Genomic DNA, 18,791 nt, shown 5'->3' on the forward strand with positions numbered 1-18,791 from the left:
TCTCTTGTTGCAGAGCATGGGCTCTAGGTGCGCGGGCTTCAGTAGTAGTTGTGGCTTGTGGGCTCTAGAACGCAGGCTCAGTAGTTGTGGCACACAGGCTTAGTTGCTCCGCGGCATGTGGGATCTTCCTGGACCAGGGCTCGAAATCGTGTCCCCCGCATCGGCAGGCGGATTCTTAACCACTGCACCACCAGGGAACCCCTGCATTGGTTATATTTTAAACCGACAGGGGTTAACACAGGGAATTAATTTACAAAATCACTGGATGGGCTGAAAACAATGGGCCAGAGATCCAGGGATGGCTGAACCACGAACAAGGGCCGAGACCAGGAAGGCCGCCACCGGGATTGCCGAATTCAAAGGTGTGCAGCAGGGAATTGACCCAGGGATCAGAAGGCAGGGTGACGGCTGGAGGTACAGCCGTGGATGCGCTGGTGTCTCTGTGATCTTTCTCGCCAGAAAACCAAGTACTGGGAAGCCTTGCACGGAGGGGTGCTCAATATGGGAACTGGACTGGAAGTGATTTCCCTCCAGAGCCTCTGTCTTTCTAATTCCCAACGCAAAACAGCCCTCAGCGTCAGAGAGGGGGTAGAACCAATGAACAAACGAATGAAGGAACGAACTAACTGCACTGCCACCTCCTGCTTTAAATTCAGCCTGTCATTTACACACTGCATATGCCTGTACACGGCAAAGCTGACACTTTATTTCAGCCTTCCAAAATTGAGTATCTGATCGAAGAAACCCAATTTTCACCCAGAACCCCAGCGACCAGGGAGTCTGGGAAGCAGAGCAGGGAAGAAGGTGCCCAGCCCATCTTCCTTCCCAGGAGGCAGAAGGAGAAAAACTCCCCACAGGCCCGACGCTGCTGGTGCCAGGGACTGGATGGGGAGGGAGAAGGCCTGTTCCCAGGTTTTGGTCGGTGCAGTGGGTGGGCGGCGGGGAGAGCGTGGAGCTGGGGGGCCAGAGAGGGCCAGAGTTCAGCTCCCACAGAGCTGAGTCTCTGGGCCTCTTTCCCAGGCCTGTATTTCACAGGGCAGTGGGGAGCTTTTCTGTAGAAGATCATTGATCAGGGGAGAAAAATCAATTAAAGCCCACTGACTGGAAAAGTAACTTGGGCTGGAATTTTTCTAGGGGAAAAGCAGCTCCAAACCATAACTTATCTACTGCTCTATTAATAACACACGAAGCCACAGCCGATAAGCAGAACAAGCGTGAAGCGTATACATTAACTTTATACTGAAGAGGGAGGAGCCAGTGAAGCCGGGGAGGGAAGGATGACGTATGGGAACAGGAAAAGGGAAAGCAACAGAGGAGGAGAGGAAAGCCCGGGAAGAAGCCAGGGAGACAAGGTGCAGAAAGGAGAGAATCAAGAGGAGGGAGAGCTGGGTGCAGAGGGGGAAGCGTTGGGCGACAGGGCCGCAGCCCCACATAGGCAGCGAGAGGCCCGGGTGATGAGAGGCTGACTGTGCCTGTTCTCCCATAAATAAGAACTCTATTTAGTTCACCAGGAATATAAAAATACGCCATGCTTCTGGAAGCAGGCTCCAGCTCCTCTGCCCCGAGTCGCTGACGTAACCCATAACCAGCAGGAAGAGCCGTGATGCGATCCTCAGCCTGCTTCCTAGTGACCCAGATGTGCGCTGCCTGCCTCCTTCCAGCTTATTTCCCGCACTTGCTCAGAGCTCAGTAGATAAGCTTGTTTTCAATTCTTTACATTCTCCCTTGCCTCGCCTAAGGTGACCGTTACTAACTAAAGAGTGGGTACATTCCCGTTCCTTTCTTCGTGCTCATATAACATAAAGATTATCTGTATATCTATATCTGGGGGGGGGGTGGGGAGAGGATGGGGACGACGGAGGGGAGAGAGGAGCCGACAACATATACACACAAGCACAACCGCAAGCCTGCTGCCACACGGAACATAAACGGCACACCGATCAGAGAACACAGGTGGATCAAACAGGGAGGGCTTCTGCCCTGCCCGGCTGGAGTGCTGAGGAGGTGGCCTTTGAGGTGGAAGTTGAAGGATCCAGCGGGCAGAGGTGGAGCCTGGGGAGGAAGACATTCCAGAAGGAAGGAAAGGCAGGGAGGGACAAGGCACACCCAGTGTGACCGCAGAGTGACATCTTGCAAAGGAGGAAGGAGTAGGGCTGACAGGAGGCTTGTAAGAGGAGGTTAGGGCCAAAGAGCTGACTTGGGTCTGCCTGGATGGTCAGAGCTCACAGACGATGGCCGTCAACCAGGATGAGCGCGGGAAAGGCCCTTTCAGCTGAACCTACAGCCTGAATGCCTCGCCTAAGTGTCTCACGTGGCTGGACGAAATCAGGTCTAGGGGCTCTGGACTCAAATTCTTTTTTTTTTTTTGGCCACGCTGCGCAGCTTGCAGGATCTCAGTTCCCCAACCAGGGACTGAACCCAGGCCACGGCAGTGAAAAACATCAAATCCTAACCACTAGGCCACCAGGAAACTCCCCTCTGGGCTCAAATTCCACGACGCCCACCAAGTTAGTGGACTCTAACACTGCCTCCTCCACCTGAAGCAACAGGTTCCCTGAAGGCCGTCTGGTAGCCGGTGGGCCTGCTCTTCGCTGACCCCTGGGTGCCTAGCGGGGTGGCTGCCACGTGGGGCACCTAATCTAGTGACTTGAACTTGCTGCTCTCTCGCTTCCTGTGCAGGTCGCTGGGGAAACTGATGACACCACTACACCTTCCGAGTGCTGCAGGAACGCCCAGGGCTGTGGGCACAGTGGGCGGCTGTCCAGGGACGGTCTCAGAGGCGGGGGGCCGACAGGTACGAGGGGAGCATTCTCAGGTGGTAAGAAGTCAAATAACCTGCTCTTTAACTACGAGGGAAGGGGGGAGATAGGTAGAACGCTTGAAAATGGTTAACCACTTCACTACTCTTAGTTTTTTCTTTTTCTTTTTTTTTTGTGGTACGTGGCCCTCTCACTGCTGTGGCCTCTCCCGTTGCGGAGCACAGGCTCCGGACGCGCAGGCTCAGCGGCCATGGCTCACGGGCCCAGCCGCTCCCGGCATGTGGGATCTTCCCGGACCGGGGCACGAACCCGCGTCCCCTGCATCGGCAGGCGGATTCTCAACCACTGAGCCACCAGGGAAGCCCTACTCTTAGGTTTTTAAATGGGGAGAAAGCTCCCAGCCACCATTCTTCCTTCTGATAGGGAAATGGTACAGTTAGCTGTCTAAAGTATCCAAAAGATCTGATACAAAATGGGAAATGATGGGAAAAAAGCACAAATTTAATATGGATAATTTGGCTTCCACAAGCTTTTCTTCATTTGCTACTTTAAAAAAAAATTATAAAATACTTATTTGTACACCCATGTTCACAGCAGCATTATTCACAACACCTAAAATGTGGAAACAACCCAAGTGTCCGCTGAGGGATGAGTGGATTAGCAAAATGTGATATATACATACGAAGGACCATTATTTGGCCTTAACAAGGAAGGAAATTCTGACATACCTCATGACATGGATGAATACTGAGGATATTTTGTTAAGTGAAATAAGCCAGACAATAAAAGGACAAACACTGCGTGATTTACTTATATGAGTGAGGTACCTAGAAGTCAAATTTACAGAGACAGAAAGTGAATGGTGAGTGTCAGAGGCTGCAGGGAGTGGCAAGTGGGGAGTTACTGTTCGACAGGAACAGAGTTTCAGTTTGACAAGATGAAAAGAGTTCTGGGGATGGACGGTGGTGAGGGATATACAACAATACAAACATACTTAACACCAACGAACTGCACACTTAAACAGGCCTATGATGGTAAATTCTATGTCTTTTACCACAATAAAAAAATCTAAAAGTAAAAATACATGTGTGATAACTGCACACAAATATAAACAAACAAACAAACAAAAACCTACCACATAAACCCCAACTGCTCAAAATCCTAGTTCCCGGAAGCAAACGACACTGTTTTGACATGTTTACTTTCCACTTCTCCTATACCTTTCCCTCAAAAGAGTTGGGATTATAATATATACATAAATGTGCTACATTTTTGCTTATTATTGTATCGTAGCATTTTTTTCATATTAAAAACGTTTACAAAATTAAAAATCATTACATATAAAATCTATCCCGTGGATTCCATATGGACGGACCATAAAATTACCAAGAGACAACCCTTTAGACACGCAGAACGGTAACACCCCCTTCAATGTCCCTTCCCCTCCATCCCATTCCCTGGTCTCTCGTTCCCCAAGGGAACAACTTACAGTCTCCCCTGTGGCAGTAGGTCAAGAATGGGCCCCTGCAAGTTCCTCGCACCCCAGGACAAGGGTTTACGTGAGAAGCCCAGTGGGAGCAGTGGGTTCACGGCTCCACAGGGCCTGACCCCTGACTCTGCAATTCCCTTCGCCTTTCCACACAGTCACAAGATAACGCCACAGTCCTCGCCATCACGCCAGTTTCTGGGCAGGAAGGAAGAGGGGCCGTCTTCTCTTGGGGCTTTATCTTCTTATTAGGGAAGGGAAGCCTCTAATGTAACATATGTTTTCCTTAATATTTCACTGGCCAGAACTGGGTCACGTTCTCCCCGACTCCTTTTCACATCCATCACTGGCTAAAGGAAGTAAGACTGCCTTGGGGGGAAAAGAAAGGGACTTCCTGGCGGTCCAGCAGTTAGGACACTGTGCTTCCACTGCTGGGGACCTGGGTTTGATCCCTGCTCGGGGAACGCAGATCCCGCAAGCCATGTGGCGTGGCCCAAAAATAAATTAAAAAAAAAAAAAATTTTTTAAAAAAAGGACTGCCTTCGCTGTTTAGCCAATCATGATTTATCCCGCGAGCTAAGATAGTTCCACCCTCTTCCCGAAGGAGCAGATTTCTACCTGCTACCCGAAGAAAAAACTGGGGCTCTGTAAGGAGGGAGCATTGGATGCTGGGAGAAGAGTGGTCGCTGGCCAGACACCAGAGTGGATGCCACAGGGACCTGATGTATTCTGCTAAACAAATGCACACACGTACATCCGCGTGACATACAGTAACGTGTTCAACCACTCCTCGAGGCTATTTCTAGAAGGGATTTCTGATGTACGACCCCAGCTTACATAAAGGCTATGTGAGAGTCAGCAGCTAACATCGAGCTGGTGGAATAACGTGATGGACGACAGTCAAGACGCCTCCCGTCTCCACAGGCTCCTATGACAGACACAGCCAATAAGATGAAGATCCACATATTACATCTCGTATGTAACAGGTAAGTCACTAAATTTGGATCCAAAGAAAAGCAACGGTTTGAATAGAGGATGGGGAAAGGCGATTTAAAAGCTACATACATGTGAAAGCAAGCAGTGGCTGGTTTGCAGCTCTGAACACTGAAAGGGATGAGTTCCAGTGAACCTTGACACCATGAAGTCACAGCTGAACATGGCCAGGCCCGCTACAGGTGGAAGCCAGAAGCGGACAGACTGTAGTCTTTCATCGAGTAGGCTTTGCATCTAGAATTCAGTGGTTTGGGGAAAAAAAAAAAAAAAGGGATGAGTAAGCGTCCAAGGGAAACTACCACTTCATGGCTGGAGAGATGTGTGTGAGCAGATCTATAAAACACCTCTACCTGCCTGTAACACAAGGAGCATTGTTACCTGCTTACCACTGGATTAATACATGAATCAAGGCATTTACTTCGGCAGGAAATGGTCTTTCTATGTGGACTCCCTCTTTGTTGTGGCAGTTGCACTGGGGGTTTGCTTGTAGTAAAACGTTTGCTTTGAGAGGGCTGGAGCAAAGACTGTGTGGGCTTTGTGCAGGTCAAAATAAGACCGTTTCTCCAAAGCACAGTCTCCTTAAAGGGTTTCATTTTTGAAGACACTTTTGAAAAATAATTAGAAATATACACTTTCATGTAGTTTGGGATAAGCAATATTCTTTACTTGTTTCACATTATAAACCAGTTTTCACTGTTTGAATTTCCTAGAATTATGTCTAATTTCCAGACACTTATTTGCTCGCAAACGTGGAAATTCCTACTACTCAAAAAATCTTAAGGACGAGTAAGCTAAATTCAGGGTTCCCAGAGTCTGATTACTTTAAGACTCTGCCACGCTGCTTAGCCCATGAAGCAGCATTTTCCTGTCCCCACCAACCCCCATCAAAGTACACCACCATTCATTTAACACTTAGGGCGTTCCAGGCCCTGAGTAACTCAGATGCATGAACAGCTACGAGAAAGCAGAAGAAACATCCCTACCTTCCGGAAGCTTCCAACTCAGGAACTATCTACAAGTAATTAAAGTAAAAGACAGCTAACTGCTTAGCAAGTTGGGAATTTTCCATGCTGCGGGGCAACGGAAGACCAGGGAGGGCGTTATTTGCAACTGGAGGGTCTAGGACGCCTTGAGGCAGGCTCGGAACTGAGCATGAGGAAGGCATTCCTTAAAGAACGGGAGTATGAACAAAGGCGGAAAACGAAGGGGCAGATTCACCAACAATGACGCTTCTGTGAGGCGGAACTGCGGGGGTGGGGTGGTGCCGGGAAGCAGCAGGAGGGAGAGTGAAAACCAGGAAGAGGTGAGGGAATTTATTTCGCACCTATTACATGCCAGGAGCATTGTGCGTATTATTTAGATCAAACGTTACAACAATCTTGAATAGTAATATTCTGATTTTACAGATCAAGAAACTGGCCCAGAGGGGGTCTCCTGGTGGCCTAGTGGTAAGGATTCCTGGCTTTCACTGCCGGGGCCCAGGGTCAGTCCCTGGTTGAGGAACTGAGATCCCACCAGCCATGTGGCCCGGCCAAAAAAAAAAGAGTGAGAAATGCGAGTAGAGGGAGGAAAGAGAAGAGGACTGAAAATTGGGGCATTATTCCAAGGTGAGGTTGCCAGACAAAACGCAGGACAGCCAGTTAAATCTGAATTTCAAATAAACAAGGAAGACTTGTTTATCTGAAAAACCAAAAAACAGAAAGAAACTGGCCCAGAGAGTTCAACAAACTCACCTGAGATCACTTAGCTTATAAATAGTGGAGCAAATATTCAAAACCGGGTCTGTCTGATCAGAACTCCTATTTTTTTCCTGCTATGCCATGCTTCCTTTGAGCCCAGCCAAGGATTCGGGACTTCATTCCACGTGCAGCAGGGCTGGAGGACACAGAAGGAGCATCAACGGGCACTTCTGCTCTGACAGGGTGGACGCAGGTCCGGCATTGGGCAGACGAGAAACTCCCTGCCCTCAAAGCATGTGCAGTTTTGTGGATGAGCAGAAACATTAACAGCCGTTTTCATTATAATGTGAGGACAGTGAGAGCAATTTGGTCAGAATGCTATGGAAATTCCCCCCCAAGGAAGGCTTCCTAGAGAGGTCATCTGAGCTGTTTCGGAAGAGGAATAAGGTCGAAGGAGGTGAGAAAGGATCTCCTAGGCAGAGAAAAACAGTCTGAAAACAAAGGTGTGAGCTCTTGTGGTGCATGTATCTGGGAGTAGCGGGAAGGACAGAAAACGAGGCCGGCAGGTTTAGGGATGCCTGGCTGAGGAGCAGCTCCATCCCGAGTTTGCACTGGAGTAACGTGGTCCCATCTGCATGTTAGAAAAACCCAGGAGAGCCTTGGGAACAGAGAGGGCTGGAGGCAGGTAGAGCGGCTGGTCGCCAAAGCTTTAGGTGAGAGCGCGCCAAGGCCTGCACCAAGACAGTGAGAGCAGGAATGGAGAAAAGTTGGTTTGAAAAATATTTAGGAGGACTTGGTGGCTACACACGGGGATTACGGAGCCAGAGGAGTAGATGATTTCCAGATTTCGGCCCCAGGCAACTGGGTGTGACTGGTGAGAGGGTAGGTGCCCGAGAGGAAGAGGGCAAGAAGGTTGTTAGGGAGACCCCGTGGGACACTGAGTGGGGACAGTGGATGTACGTCTAGAGCTCTGTGGAGAATCCAGACTAGAGACAGAAGCTAAGACTGCTCAGCACGCAGGTGGCTGTTAAGGCCACAGGGATGGATGAGGTGACGCAGGACAGCATACAGAAGAGGGCCAAAAGGAGGAAAAGTCAGAAGCGAGAAGATGGACAGCAGAGCTAAGGAAGGAATCCGGGGACCGAGCAGCCGGCCACATGAAGTGCAAGAAAGGATGAGAAAACGAGGTCAGAAAAGCCTCACCTGGGCAGGGCACCACAGCAGGTGAGGACACAGTACCTGCGGCTCAACAGATGGAGCAGAGACTCTCAACACAGACCTGGTCTCAGGAGGCTTCGCTGGGAATGGAAGGAGATGGGCAATGGTTACAAGGAGACACAGGGTCAAGAGACAGCCTTGTTTCTGAAGACCAGGAGAGGGATTTCCCTGGTGGTGCAGTGGTTAAGAATCCACCTGCCAAGGCAGGGGATGAGCCCTGGTCCGGGAGGATCCCACATGCCGCGGAGCAAACTAAGCCTGTGTGCTACAACTATTGAGTCCACGTGCCACAACTACTGAAGCCCGCGCACCCAGAGTCTGTGCTCTGCAACAAGAGAAGCCACCGCAATGAGAAGACAGCGCACTGCAACAAAGAGTAGCCCCCGCTCGCTGCAACTAGAGAAAGCCCGCGTGCAGCAACGAAGACCCAATGCAGCCAAAAATAAATATATTAAATAATAATAAAGACCAGGAGAGACTTAATCCAAAGAAAAAGAGCCAGGGACAAGAAAAGAGCCAGGGACAGACAAGAGATGACAAGTGATGGCACAGAGCCCGAGAGGAAGAGGAGGAGGGAACACAGGTAGAGACAGGACACAGGCTCATCCAGGAGCGGCCACAAAGGGAAAGCTGGTGTCTGAGGGAATGAATTCTGACCCTTCCAACTTTCTTGAAGTAGGAGGCATTGGAAGTGGGCTACTGCAGTGGGGACGGAGAGAAGGACACAAGCAGATTTCTTATGAACTTTGAGGCAAGTAATTTAAAGAATCTGCTGAGCAAAATGGTGGAGGGGGGCTGAGTCAGGACAAGTAAAAAGAAATGTCAAGTGACATCACTTAGGTGATGCCGGGGACCATAAGTCACTGCAGAACTCTACATACACAAGTGGCGTTTCTTCCAGTAGATGCCAGGATCTCAGAAGTATACAGACAAAAGTGATACAGACAAAAGGGTGACGTTTTATCAGCCATAAGCAGTGCGGGAAGCTGAGGATGCTGGTAATCGATTGTGGAGTTCTGGTCTGGGAAGGAAAGAGAGATTAGAAAATTGAAGGTTTGAGGCTGAAATAAAGGGATAACAGGAAAGACGGTGTGAGAGCTGGAGAGGATAGGAGATTGGGAGTTTAATGTTCCAAATGTGGGACTTCCCTGGCGGTCCAGTGGTTAAGACTCTGTGCTCCCAATGCAGGGGGCATGGGTTCGATCCCTGGTTAGGGAACTAAGATCCCGCATGTTGCACAGCGCAGCCAAAAACAAACAAAGAGATTCCAAATATGGCACTGCTCCTAGGAATGACAAGGACCAGGATATGGCAGCCGAAGAGGTGGGAATGAAGGTAGCTGGAGTTTTGGAAGCCAACGTAAAGAGGCTGCAGTGACTCAGATGACTCAGGGGCTGGTATGGCCTAGGTTTGAGAGAAAGATATTACACAAGTTTAAGCGCCAGGTCTTCGATGAGCACGGGAGACAGTGAGGTGATGATAGAGAGGGGCATTGTGGGGTGATGGCTTTAGCCTCCAACCATGTCAGTCGGCACTGCCTTTGGTATGATTTGGTCAGTCACTAGGAAAAGATCCAGGCGATCCACGATCGCATTCTCGCTGCAATGACACCGCTGTTTACTCAAAACAGTGCAAGGACACTCCCAATCCACCCCTCGGGGAATAAGGGGATGGCATGGTTTAGAATATGATAGTTCTTCCTTTGCATCCACCCTTTAAATCCCCCAATTAAAACTGTACACAAGCGCTAAGGAAGTTTGTTGGCAACCCTGTACTGGGACGTGGAGAGAGGAGACCGATGCTCATCCTCTTCTGTCTGCCACCTCTGGACTGCTGTTTCCCTGAGTGGCAGCTGTTGACCCCTCCGTGACGACGATACCCTTGCCAAGTCTTCCTCGGTCTACCCTTTCCAAAGCACCTCTGTGTCACAAGGGGAAAAGTGACCAGTAAGACACGAGCAGCTGGATCCCAATGTCGACCCACTTCCAAAAAGAGCTCCAGTGTTGAGAAGTTGAGTTCTGATTGACACAGAAAACACAAAAGCAGTAGTTTAGCCTACTTTTAGTAGACAGTAATCCACCTAGCTCGGGGAGATTCAAAACTTATCCCTGATATGACAAATCTCTTTAAGAAAAGTCTGGCTAGCAAATGAATTCTTATCTGCTCTAAGAAACCAAGTAAGCACTGGGTCCAGCCTATAAGGATGAGCCCTGAAACCAGCACAGAAACTGAGAGGTGAGTGGCAGAGGCTAGCTCACCTGGAGCGAGATGGTAAGAAGGAAATATAATCAGTCCTGGGAAGCATCAAGCCTTCACACGGTTTACTTACCGCCACGGCGGATTCCTATAAGCCTAAAGACTGGCACCGTTAGGCCCGTTTTGAAGCCGAGGAAATGAAGACCCGAGAGGCTACAAGACCTTGTGGATGTCACCTGGATGACAAAGGGCACAGCCAGGCCCCGACCTGTTTGGACGGCACTGCTCTGCTGCTGCCACTCATCAGTTTTGCCTCCCTAAGTACCTTTGTAGCTGGTCTACCTTCCAAGGCCTGGAACTCCAAGACCATTTCCATTATTAATCCCCAAGTTCAAGTGGGACTCTGAACAAGGAATGGCTCATAAAAAACGAAAACGAAAAAAAAAAAAAAAAAAGGACATGATGTCAGTAACCAAGTACTGAGAAAACCTCAGGCATCTCAGTAGCAGTTTTGGTGGATTAATTTGCTCATTTGATGAGTTTCTGAGGCAAAAATAGCCCTTTTACACTGAGTGTTGTGGGCTTATCGCAAATATTTACAAATTTATCACTTAATTTATTTTATCTACTTTCTTTTCACATAGAAATTAACATTTCAGGAAAAAAAAAAAAGCTGGTTTGCAGCCAAGCACTGGCCTTGGCACTTGGTGGTTTATTTAACTCTCAAGTCCCAGGTGAAATGTCCCCTCCTCAGGAAGGCCTTTATCTGACTAGCTTGGCCTAGGTCCACTTGTCCCCAGACTCTCCACTTCTTGTCAGGACTGCCAAGTGGAAGTGAGATCGGTATCTCTGAGCTCTCTGGTCATAGCCTGTCTCCCGTCTGGGCGCATTGTTTGGTTAACGGCAGTATTCTCCAGCCTCGAAGAGCAGGTGCTTGACAAACAGGGATGAACAGCTGGGCTCACCTAATCCGCCCGTCACTCCTCTTTAGCAAACGGAGAAAATCCCTAACAGAGGCTGCGTGTCCAGCCCACTCGCACAGAGCTCCAGCACTGACCTGCCTCACACACCGATGCAGGAGTGGCTCGGCTTCCTGTATTTCTGCGCTGCAGTAAGTATGCCGTGAAACAAGGTACCGCGGATTGAGACAGAACTTGCCATTCATTCTGTTCAATCACACGGGTGACATTCATTTGGATGGGCAGGTGGCAGGAGCAACTGCAGTACAAAGAAGCTGATTTAGCTTCTACTTTGGAGGGGCACACAACGAGCGAAGTAGAGAAAAACAAGGCGAATTTATCACTAGAGATTTCAACTTTCCTTAGACTTATGGGCAATGACCAGATTCATCTACTGTACTAAACCACTTAGCCTCAGAAAAAGAGTCTAAGACCCTATAAAAGCGAAGGACATAAAACGTTGCAGAAATGGTGCTAGCTTTACAGACTTGTATGGTTAAGGTATTTCACCACAATTTAAGCTCCAAATCTAATGTATGCATTGATTTGGGGGGAAGGGAGGAGTATCCCCTGAATAGCCCAGGTTTCAAAAATTCCACAATCAAGAAATAGTTTAGATGATTAGGAAAATGTGTACACACCTATGGTCAATTAACTTGTATTGATCCAAACCAGGGGTAACTAATTTAGATGCAGAAACACAAATTTTCATCCTGATTTTTCTACATGTTTTATTGGAAACTCGGCATGGATCTGGAACAGGGTCCGACCAGCAAATGTAAAAAGACTTCTAGCCTAACAAAAGGCAAAGCTCTAGCTGCAGCCCCATCACTACGCTGCAATGTGACCTTCAGCAGCTCCTCTCTCAGCTGGTTTCCTTAACTGCAAAATAGAGACTGGGCTAATATTCTCCATACAGTAACCGATGCACAGCACCAACTACCTGCTAGAAGTAACTCCAAAAGAACTAGACATTAGAACTAACCAAAAAGCAATTTCATGAGACAGCCAAACTAGTTTGCGGTAAGGGAAATTACTTAGCATGAGTTCACTGCCTGAATCGTTTCCGATCTGTTAGAAATAAAAATAAGGTAGAATCAGATTTCATCGCTAGCCTCCCTATAATTAATAAATGAGAAGATACTCTGAAAAAAGGAGAGAAAGAGATACTAGGTGTCTCTCAATTCACATCCTTTATTCTTCCACCCACTCCCACCTTCTCCCCTCCTCTCCACGCATGTCCCTTCCTAAACCACATGGTCTTAAAGCTGAGTTGGAAATTTAATGGAGGTTTCCGGAAAGGAACCATTAGGAATGAGGGAGGAGAGAAGCCATCCAAAGAGCTGTGGGTAACAGTCCACACCTTTGTCCTGTGCTGTCCTGTCAAGGGACACACTCCTTGCAGGATATGTGTCACGTCTCCTCAGCCATTAGTGAGCTGTGACTTCTCAAAGATTCTAGAAACTTTACACAACTCAGGATTCTTCCAACCTTCTACTTTCTTCTATAGTTGTTGACATTCATTTCCACGGTGGACTGGAAGTCGTTGGAGCTTTTTTTTTTTTTCTTTTTTTGCGGTACGTGGGCCTCTCACTGTTGTGGCCTCTCCCGTTGCGGAACAACAGGCTCCGGACGCGCAGGCTCAGCGGCCATGGCTCACGGGCGCAGCCGCTTCGCGGCATGTGGGATCTTCCCGGACCGGGGCACGAACCCGTGTCCCCTGCATCGGCAGGCGGACTCTCAACCACTGCGCCACCAGGGAAGCCCTCGTTGCAGCTTTTGAGACACCTAAAATGGCCGAGCACTTTCACACAGAAGTCCTCTCTGTCATGGTGCCTTCATTTTTTGATGAACCGACCAACCAACCATCATTCCATGTACAAGGCATTAGGCTGTAGACGGACCCAGCCGTGGTCTTTGCCCTCAATTGGAAGGATGAAAGCACGCAAACATGGCTGTAAAATACCCAGTTTAATTAAGTGGGGTCAGTCAATTTTCTTGCTGCCAAGACAAAAGGACTCTAGAAGTTCCGAGGGAAGGTTCATTGGCCCAGTTTACTCTGCCCAAACAGAACAGGATAAAAGCAGTGAAATTATCCCTACCTTTAGAGGCCCATGGCTCTGGAACTGCACTTTAACCTGTCCTTTTAAATGGATTTTCACCTTTAGCAGCAAACACAAGCAAGCTAGAGCAAATACAGCACCGTGTCTTTGCATGCCTATTCATAAGGTACTCCACAGCTAAAGAACACAAGACGAGAATCTCTCCCACCATGGAAAACTCAAGACCTATCTAACAGGTCACCTGCTCTGGGGCAATTTTTAAAAGCTCTTCATGCAGCAGGTGAATAGCTGGACCGTCTCAGTGCTTTCTCCCACCTACTACCCTTCCTGACAGATAAACCCTTTTCAGCTTTCTCCACTTGACTGTGAAGTCTGTAGACCTATGACTCAGGAGCTAGGCTGCCTAACTGGGTACTTCCCCCATTTCTCTTGTCTCTATGGGGAAGCATCAACTACTTGCAAAGACATCCTCCCATCAATTACTAGAGAGTGGGGAAAGTGAAATTAATTAAGCCACACAAAAATTCTCCCACAATTCGTTTTCATTTGTGAAATATTTATGCAGAATTTATAAGCTACGAAGCCAGAAATGACTTATTTCAACAGACTTGACTTTGTCAAACTGTGTGGGTGTAGCACTCCAATGGGAATTACTCAGAATTTAAAACTCAAAGAGACAATGATCTAATTTTTCACTCCCTATACCAACATCCTCAAATATCAAGTCCAATGCCGTTGAAAAATAAGCACGGACTAAACGAGATTGACAAAGTCACTTTTTAATCAGAACACACAAACCTCTTTCTCTAAAGGTTCTCAAGAAAGACACCTGCTTGCTTTAGTAAGTTGGATCTAAGATTAATGTATATATTACAGTTCGGAATAATCACGGTGTTCACCTGCAAGAACACTGTTCCAAAAGACAAGGCTAAACGTTGTGAATATACACGTTTGAGAAATGCACTCAGCCGTTAAATTGGCCAAACGGGTACAACAAAGACACACCTTCCCAGCTTCTCACTTTCACATGATTTTCTTTCTTAAAAACCAGTTTTTATTTCTGTTGCTTCAAACTCAAAGTCAGGTCGACCAAAACAATGAATAAGGGCAAAACCACTTCACCGCAGCTATTCAGGAAGGGTTAATTGCTGCTAATTCGTGCCAGAAAAAATATAGGCTCTGCTGCAGGTATTAAAGAGAACAGTGCGGGAAAATTGTGGAATTTTCAACGAGGAAACAAATGCAAAGCCTGGTGGGCATTAGGAGGAGCGTCTATGCAAGTGAGAAAAAGGTGAAGACGGTGGTCGAGGGAAACAATGATTGGCTGGAGAGCGAAGAAAGGGAAGCTCAGAAGGAAATTTTCGAAAGCCACAGAAAGCCAAGCTACCGGACCAGCGGCCGGGACCCTGCTGTTCTTAAGACCTATGGGGAAGCAGGCACCCAACGGCTTCGTCTCAGGTTTCCGCGGGTCACAAAAGGATAACGGACATCCTCCCAACGGTGGACCTGGGGGCTCCGCGCGCCGCTTCCGCCCGCCCCACCCCGCGTGCAGCCCACCTGCGCTCAGCCCCGGACCCAACGGGGACGGGGCGCTCGCGGCGATATGTGCCGACCCGCGGCCGCCGGCGGACGTTTCCCTCCGCTGCCCGCCCGCCCACCCTCCTTTGTTCGCCTGGTCCTCCTCCCTCACTCGGCCGCCATCGCCCGCCCGAAGCTAGGCGTCAAGAGCGAGCGCCGCCCGACATGAAAAAGGAGGCACAAGGGTTTCTCGTCAAAGCAGACTTTATTGGGGCGCCGGGACCGCCCCGCGCGCGCCGCCCGCTCCCCCTCGCGGCCCCCGGGCCGCCCACCGGCCGGGACCCTGCGCTCGGCCGGCCCCGCCCTGCCCCGCAGGCCCCCTCCCCCGCGGCGCCGGGGGCCGCGCGGACGGCTCACCGGCTCCAAGGCGGCGGCTGCAGCGTCGACGCCCCGCTCCCGAGTGCGGCCCGGGCCCGGGGCGGCGGGCTCCGCAGCTGTGGCACCGCGAAGGGCGGGGGCCGCGCGACTCGCGGCGGTGGCGGCGGCGCGCTGACGTCACGCGCAGCGGCCAGCCAGCGCGCGCGGAGGCCGTCCCGGCGGCCCCAATCCGGGAGGAGCCCGGGTTGAGTGGGCTGGGCCGCGGCGGCGAACGGGCAGATCGATTGGCAGAGGAGGAGGAGCGAGAGGGCGAGCAGGCAAGTAGGAGCGAGGCGGGGCGGGCCGAGGCTGCACGGAAGTCTCGCGAGGCCGAGCTTGAGCGGAGTGTGGCGGCGGCGGCGAGATCTGGGCTCGGGGTGAGGAGTTGGTATTTGTGTGGAAGGAGGCGGAGGCGCAGGAGGAAGGGGAAAGCGGAGCGCCAGCCCGGAGGGCGGGAGGAGGCGCGGCCAAAGCGGGCGGCCGAGGCGCGGCGGGGCGCCGGGGCGAGCAGCGGCCGAGCGAGCGCGGGGCGCACCGAGGCGAGGAGGCGGGGAAGCCCGCCGCCGCCGCCGCCGCGCCCGCCCCTTCCCCCCGCCGCCCGCCCCCTCTCCCCCCGCCCGCCCGCCGCCTTCCTCCCTCTGCCTTCCTTCCCCACGGCCGGCTGCCTCCTCGCCCGCCTGCCCGCAGCCCCGGAGCTGAGGCCGCCGCGGCCGTGGCGGCCGAGCCCTCAGTCATGGCCTCGGGCGACACCCTCTACATCGCCACGGACGGCTCGGAGATGCCGGCCGAGATCGTGGAGCTGCACGAGATCGAGGTGGAGACCATCCCGGTGGAGACCATCGAGACCACGGTGGTGGGCGAGGAGGAGGAGGAGGACGACGACGACGAGGACGGCGGCGGCGGCGACCACGGCGGCGGGGGCGGCCACGGGCACGCGGGCGGCCACCACCACCACCACCACCACCATCACCACCCGCCCATGATCGCGCTGCAGCCGCTCGTCACCGACGACCCGACCCAGGTGCACCACCACCAGGAGGTGATCCTGGTGCAGACGCGCGAGGAGGTGGTGGGCGGCGACGACTCGGACGGGCTGCGCGCCGAGGACGGCTTCGAGGACCAGATCCTCATCCCGGTGCCCGCGCCTGCCGGCGGCGACGACGACTACATTGAGCAGACGCTGGTCACCGTGGCGGCGGCGGGCAAGAGCGGCGGCGGCGGCTCGTCGTCGTCGGGCGGCGGCCGCGTCAAGAAGGGCGGCGGCAAGAAGAGCGGCAAGAAGGGCTACCTCGGCGGCGGGGCCGGGGCGGCGGGCGGCGCGGACGCAGGCAACAAGAAGTGGGAGCAGAAGCAGGTGCAGATCAAGACCCTGGAGGGCGAGTTCTCGGTCACCATGTGGTCCTCAGGTGAGCGCCGGCGCGCGCCGGCCCCCGGGATGTTTTTGTTTTGAAGGGAAGCCATGTTTTATGTGTGTGATGGGCGCCGCCATCTTCTTCGCGGGGCAAGTATGGCGGCCCCAAAAGATGGCGGGCCGCGGCGGGGGCGGCGGGCGGCGGCGCGGCGAAGATGGCGGCGGAGGCGCGGCGCCGCCCGCTAGGCCGCAATGGCGTAGTTTGCTCGGGCGGGGCGGGGCGGGGCGGGGCGTGCTCGGCCAACAGCCGGCCCAGGGCCCGTTGTTCGCGGCCCCCGGCCGGCCGGCCGCGAGGCCGTCTCCCCGCGAGGCCCGGGGGTGCGGGAGGGCGTTGGCGGGGCTGCGCGGCCTGGACCTCGCGCCCGGGCTGGGCCGCCGCCTTTCCCCGGCCTTCCTCTGGGGGGCGTCGCTGTCCCGGCTCCGCCCCCGCCCCTACCCGGAGCCTCAACTGATCCCGGGAGGCGCCTTCCGAGGGGGGCGGGGGCGCCCGCCCGGCCCTCCTCTCGCCCGCCCCGCGTGCAGGCCGGATCCTGCCCGCGGCCGCGCTCGCCTTGCCCGCCTCGGCGGGGCGGGACTTGGGCGGCACGTCGAGCTCGCGTGTGTGCGGGCTCGGCGTCGGCGGGGCCTGTCACCGCGCTGCGGCGAGGGCCTTGCCTCTGCTCCCCCCGCGGCGCCTAGCGAGAGGGGCCGCGGGTTTTTGCAGATTGTTCTCAGTCCTGGGCGTTTGGGGGAGTTTTCTTTCTCTTCTTAAGTATTTGGCTCTTTGCAGGAAGGCTGGTTAGTTACACAGCTAGGAACGTTTGCCACTAAATTGATCAAATCGAGTAAAGCTGCCAGATGCTTTTTACTTGACAGAAAACTCCTTATTTTTCCCGTGAAAAGAAGGATTGTGGAAAGGGTCTTTCTACTGTTTTAGTACTGCTTTGAAGGAGGGCCAGAAAAAATATCTGGGGCAGAAAAGCCTTATCTGCATATGTAAATTTTCTTGTTTTTACTTCGTAACTGGTGTTTTCAAGTCCTTATCCTATTATTTTATCCACAGGCTATCTTGTTAAATTGTTGGAATAGTAAATAGACTGAGAATAATCCTACCATAACTAGTTAACCTAGTACCTGTGATAATTAGATTTAAGTGGTAGAATCCTTTACGCCATAGTTACTCCAGCGCTGTCTTAATAAATTCTCACAGTTGGATGGAGCCTCAAAATGCGGTGAACGTTGAGTATTGAAGCGTTGTTAACATTCTCAGGAACGAATGAAATAGGCGAAAAGTCTGGACTGAGAAGCTGGTCTGGTTGTATCGTATCTATCTATCTACCCCAGGCGGAGGTAACTAAAGCTGGATGGATCTGTGACTCAGGACTGAGCGAAGGAGCGGAGGTTCTGTCAAAATGTGATAGCAAGTGCTAACAGCAATGCTGTTGTGGATTTCGGAGGGCCTGGTAGAACTGTCAGCACTTGGAGTCTAGCGGGGGCTATAGGTTTCAATGAAACATACATTTGAGTACTTAAAAGGTTATCAAAAGATCCTTTCTGTATGCATTCTGGTAGCGCAGAATGATTGCACAGTGATCATGTTGGAACTAAAAGCCATGTTTTCCCATTATTAATCGGAATGGAATAAGAGAGGGGGTGTTGGTTATTGATGAGTTTGCTGAATTCGGGTATCGTTTGAAATTTTTTAATTTTTTAATTTTTTATTTTTTTTGCGGTACGTGGGTCTCTTACTGTTGTGGCCTCTCCCGTTGCGGAGCACAGGCTCCGGACGCGCAGGCTCAGCGGCCATGGCTCACGGGCCCAGCCGCTCCGCGGCATGTGGGATCTTCCCGGACCGGGGCACGAACCCGTGTCCCCTGCATCGGCAGGCGGACTCTCAACCACTGCGCCACCAGGGAAGCCCAGGGTATTTTATATATTCTGCATTTGATCTTATCAAATTGTTAATCCACTTCTCCATACTCAGAAAACTTGGTGGTGTAGGCTTTACTTGAAGTGGTACATATCAGGTTAGCTTAAAAGTCATTATTTTCTCTGTGCAGGTGGTTGCTGCAGGGTTGTACAGTTTAGGGGTATTGTAATGTCCATTTCTTTA

The 18,791-nt window shown here is 51.6% G+C and overlaps 2 protein-coding genes across 9 annotated transcripts in view; one reads left to right on the forward strand and one right to left on the reverse strand.

Annotated features, from left to right (window-relative positions):
* The window catches only part of DEGS2 (delta 4-desaturase, sphingolipid 2), an 81,201-nt gene extending 65,229 nt beyond the window's left edge, over positions 1 to 15,972 (reverse strand). For 3 of the 8 annotated variants that reach the window (XR_011377270.1, XR_011377275.1, XR_011377273.1), the window contains exons 1-2: positions 15,289 to 15,388; positions 5,311 to 5,472 (exon numbers count right to left, since the gene is read on the reverse strand). The gene's annotated coding sequence lies outside the window, so the exon portion shown is untranslated. Of the gene's footprint in view, positions 1 to 5,082; positions 5,174 to 5,310; positions 5,473 to 6,221; positions 6,966 to 15,288 lie in introns of those variants that run through there. The other 5 variants (XR_011377271.1, XR_011377274.1, XR_011377267.1 and 2 more) reach the window with 3 other exon arrangements.
* YY1 (YY1 transcription factor) overlaps positions 15,592 to 18,791 on the forward strand; it is a 30,752-nt gene continuing 27,552 nt past the window's right edge. The window contains exon 1 of the mRNA XM_030883376.3: positions 15,592 to 16,694. Within this exon, the coding sequence (XP_030739236.1) occupies positions 16,022 to 16,694 (673 nt within the window). The 5' untranslated portion in view covers positions 15,592 to 16,021. The remainder of the gene's footprint in view (positions 16,695 to 18,791) is intronic.

This window comes from Globicephala melas, chromosome 2 (assembly GCF_963455315.2).
Source record: "Globicephala melas chromosome 2, mGloMel1.2, whole genome shotgun sequence".
Classification (NCBI taxonomy): domain Eukaryota; kingdom Metazoa; phylum Chordata; class Mammalia; order Artiodactyla; family Delphinidae; genus Globicephala; species Globicephala melas.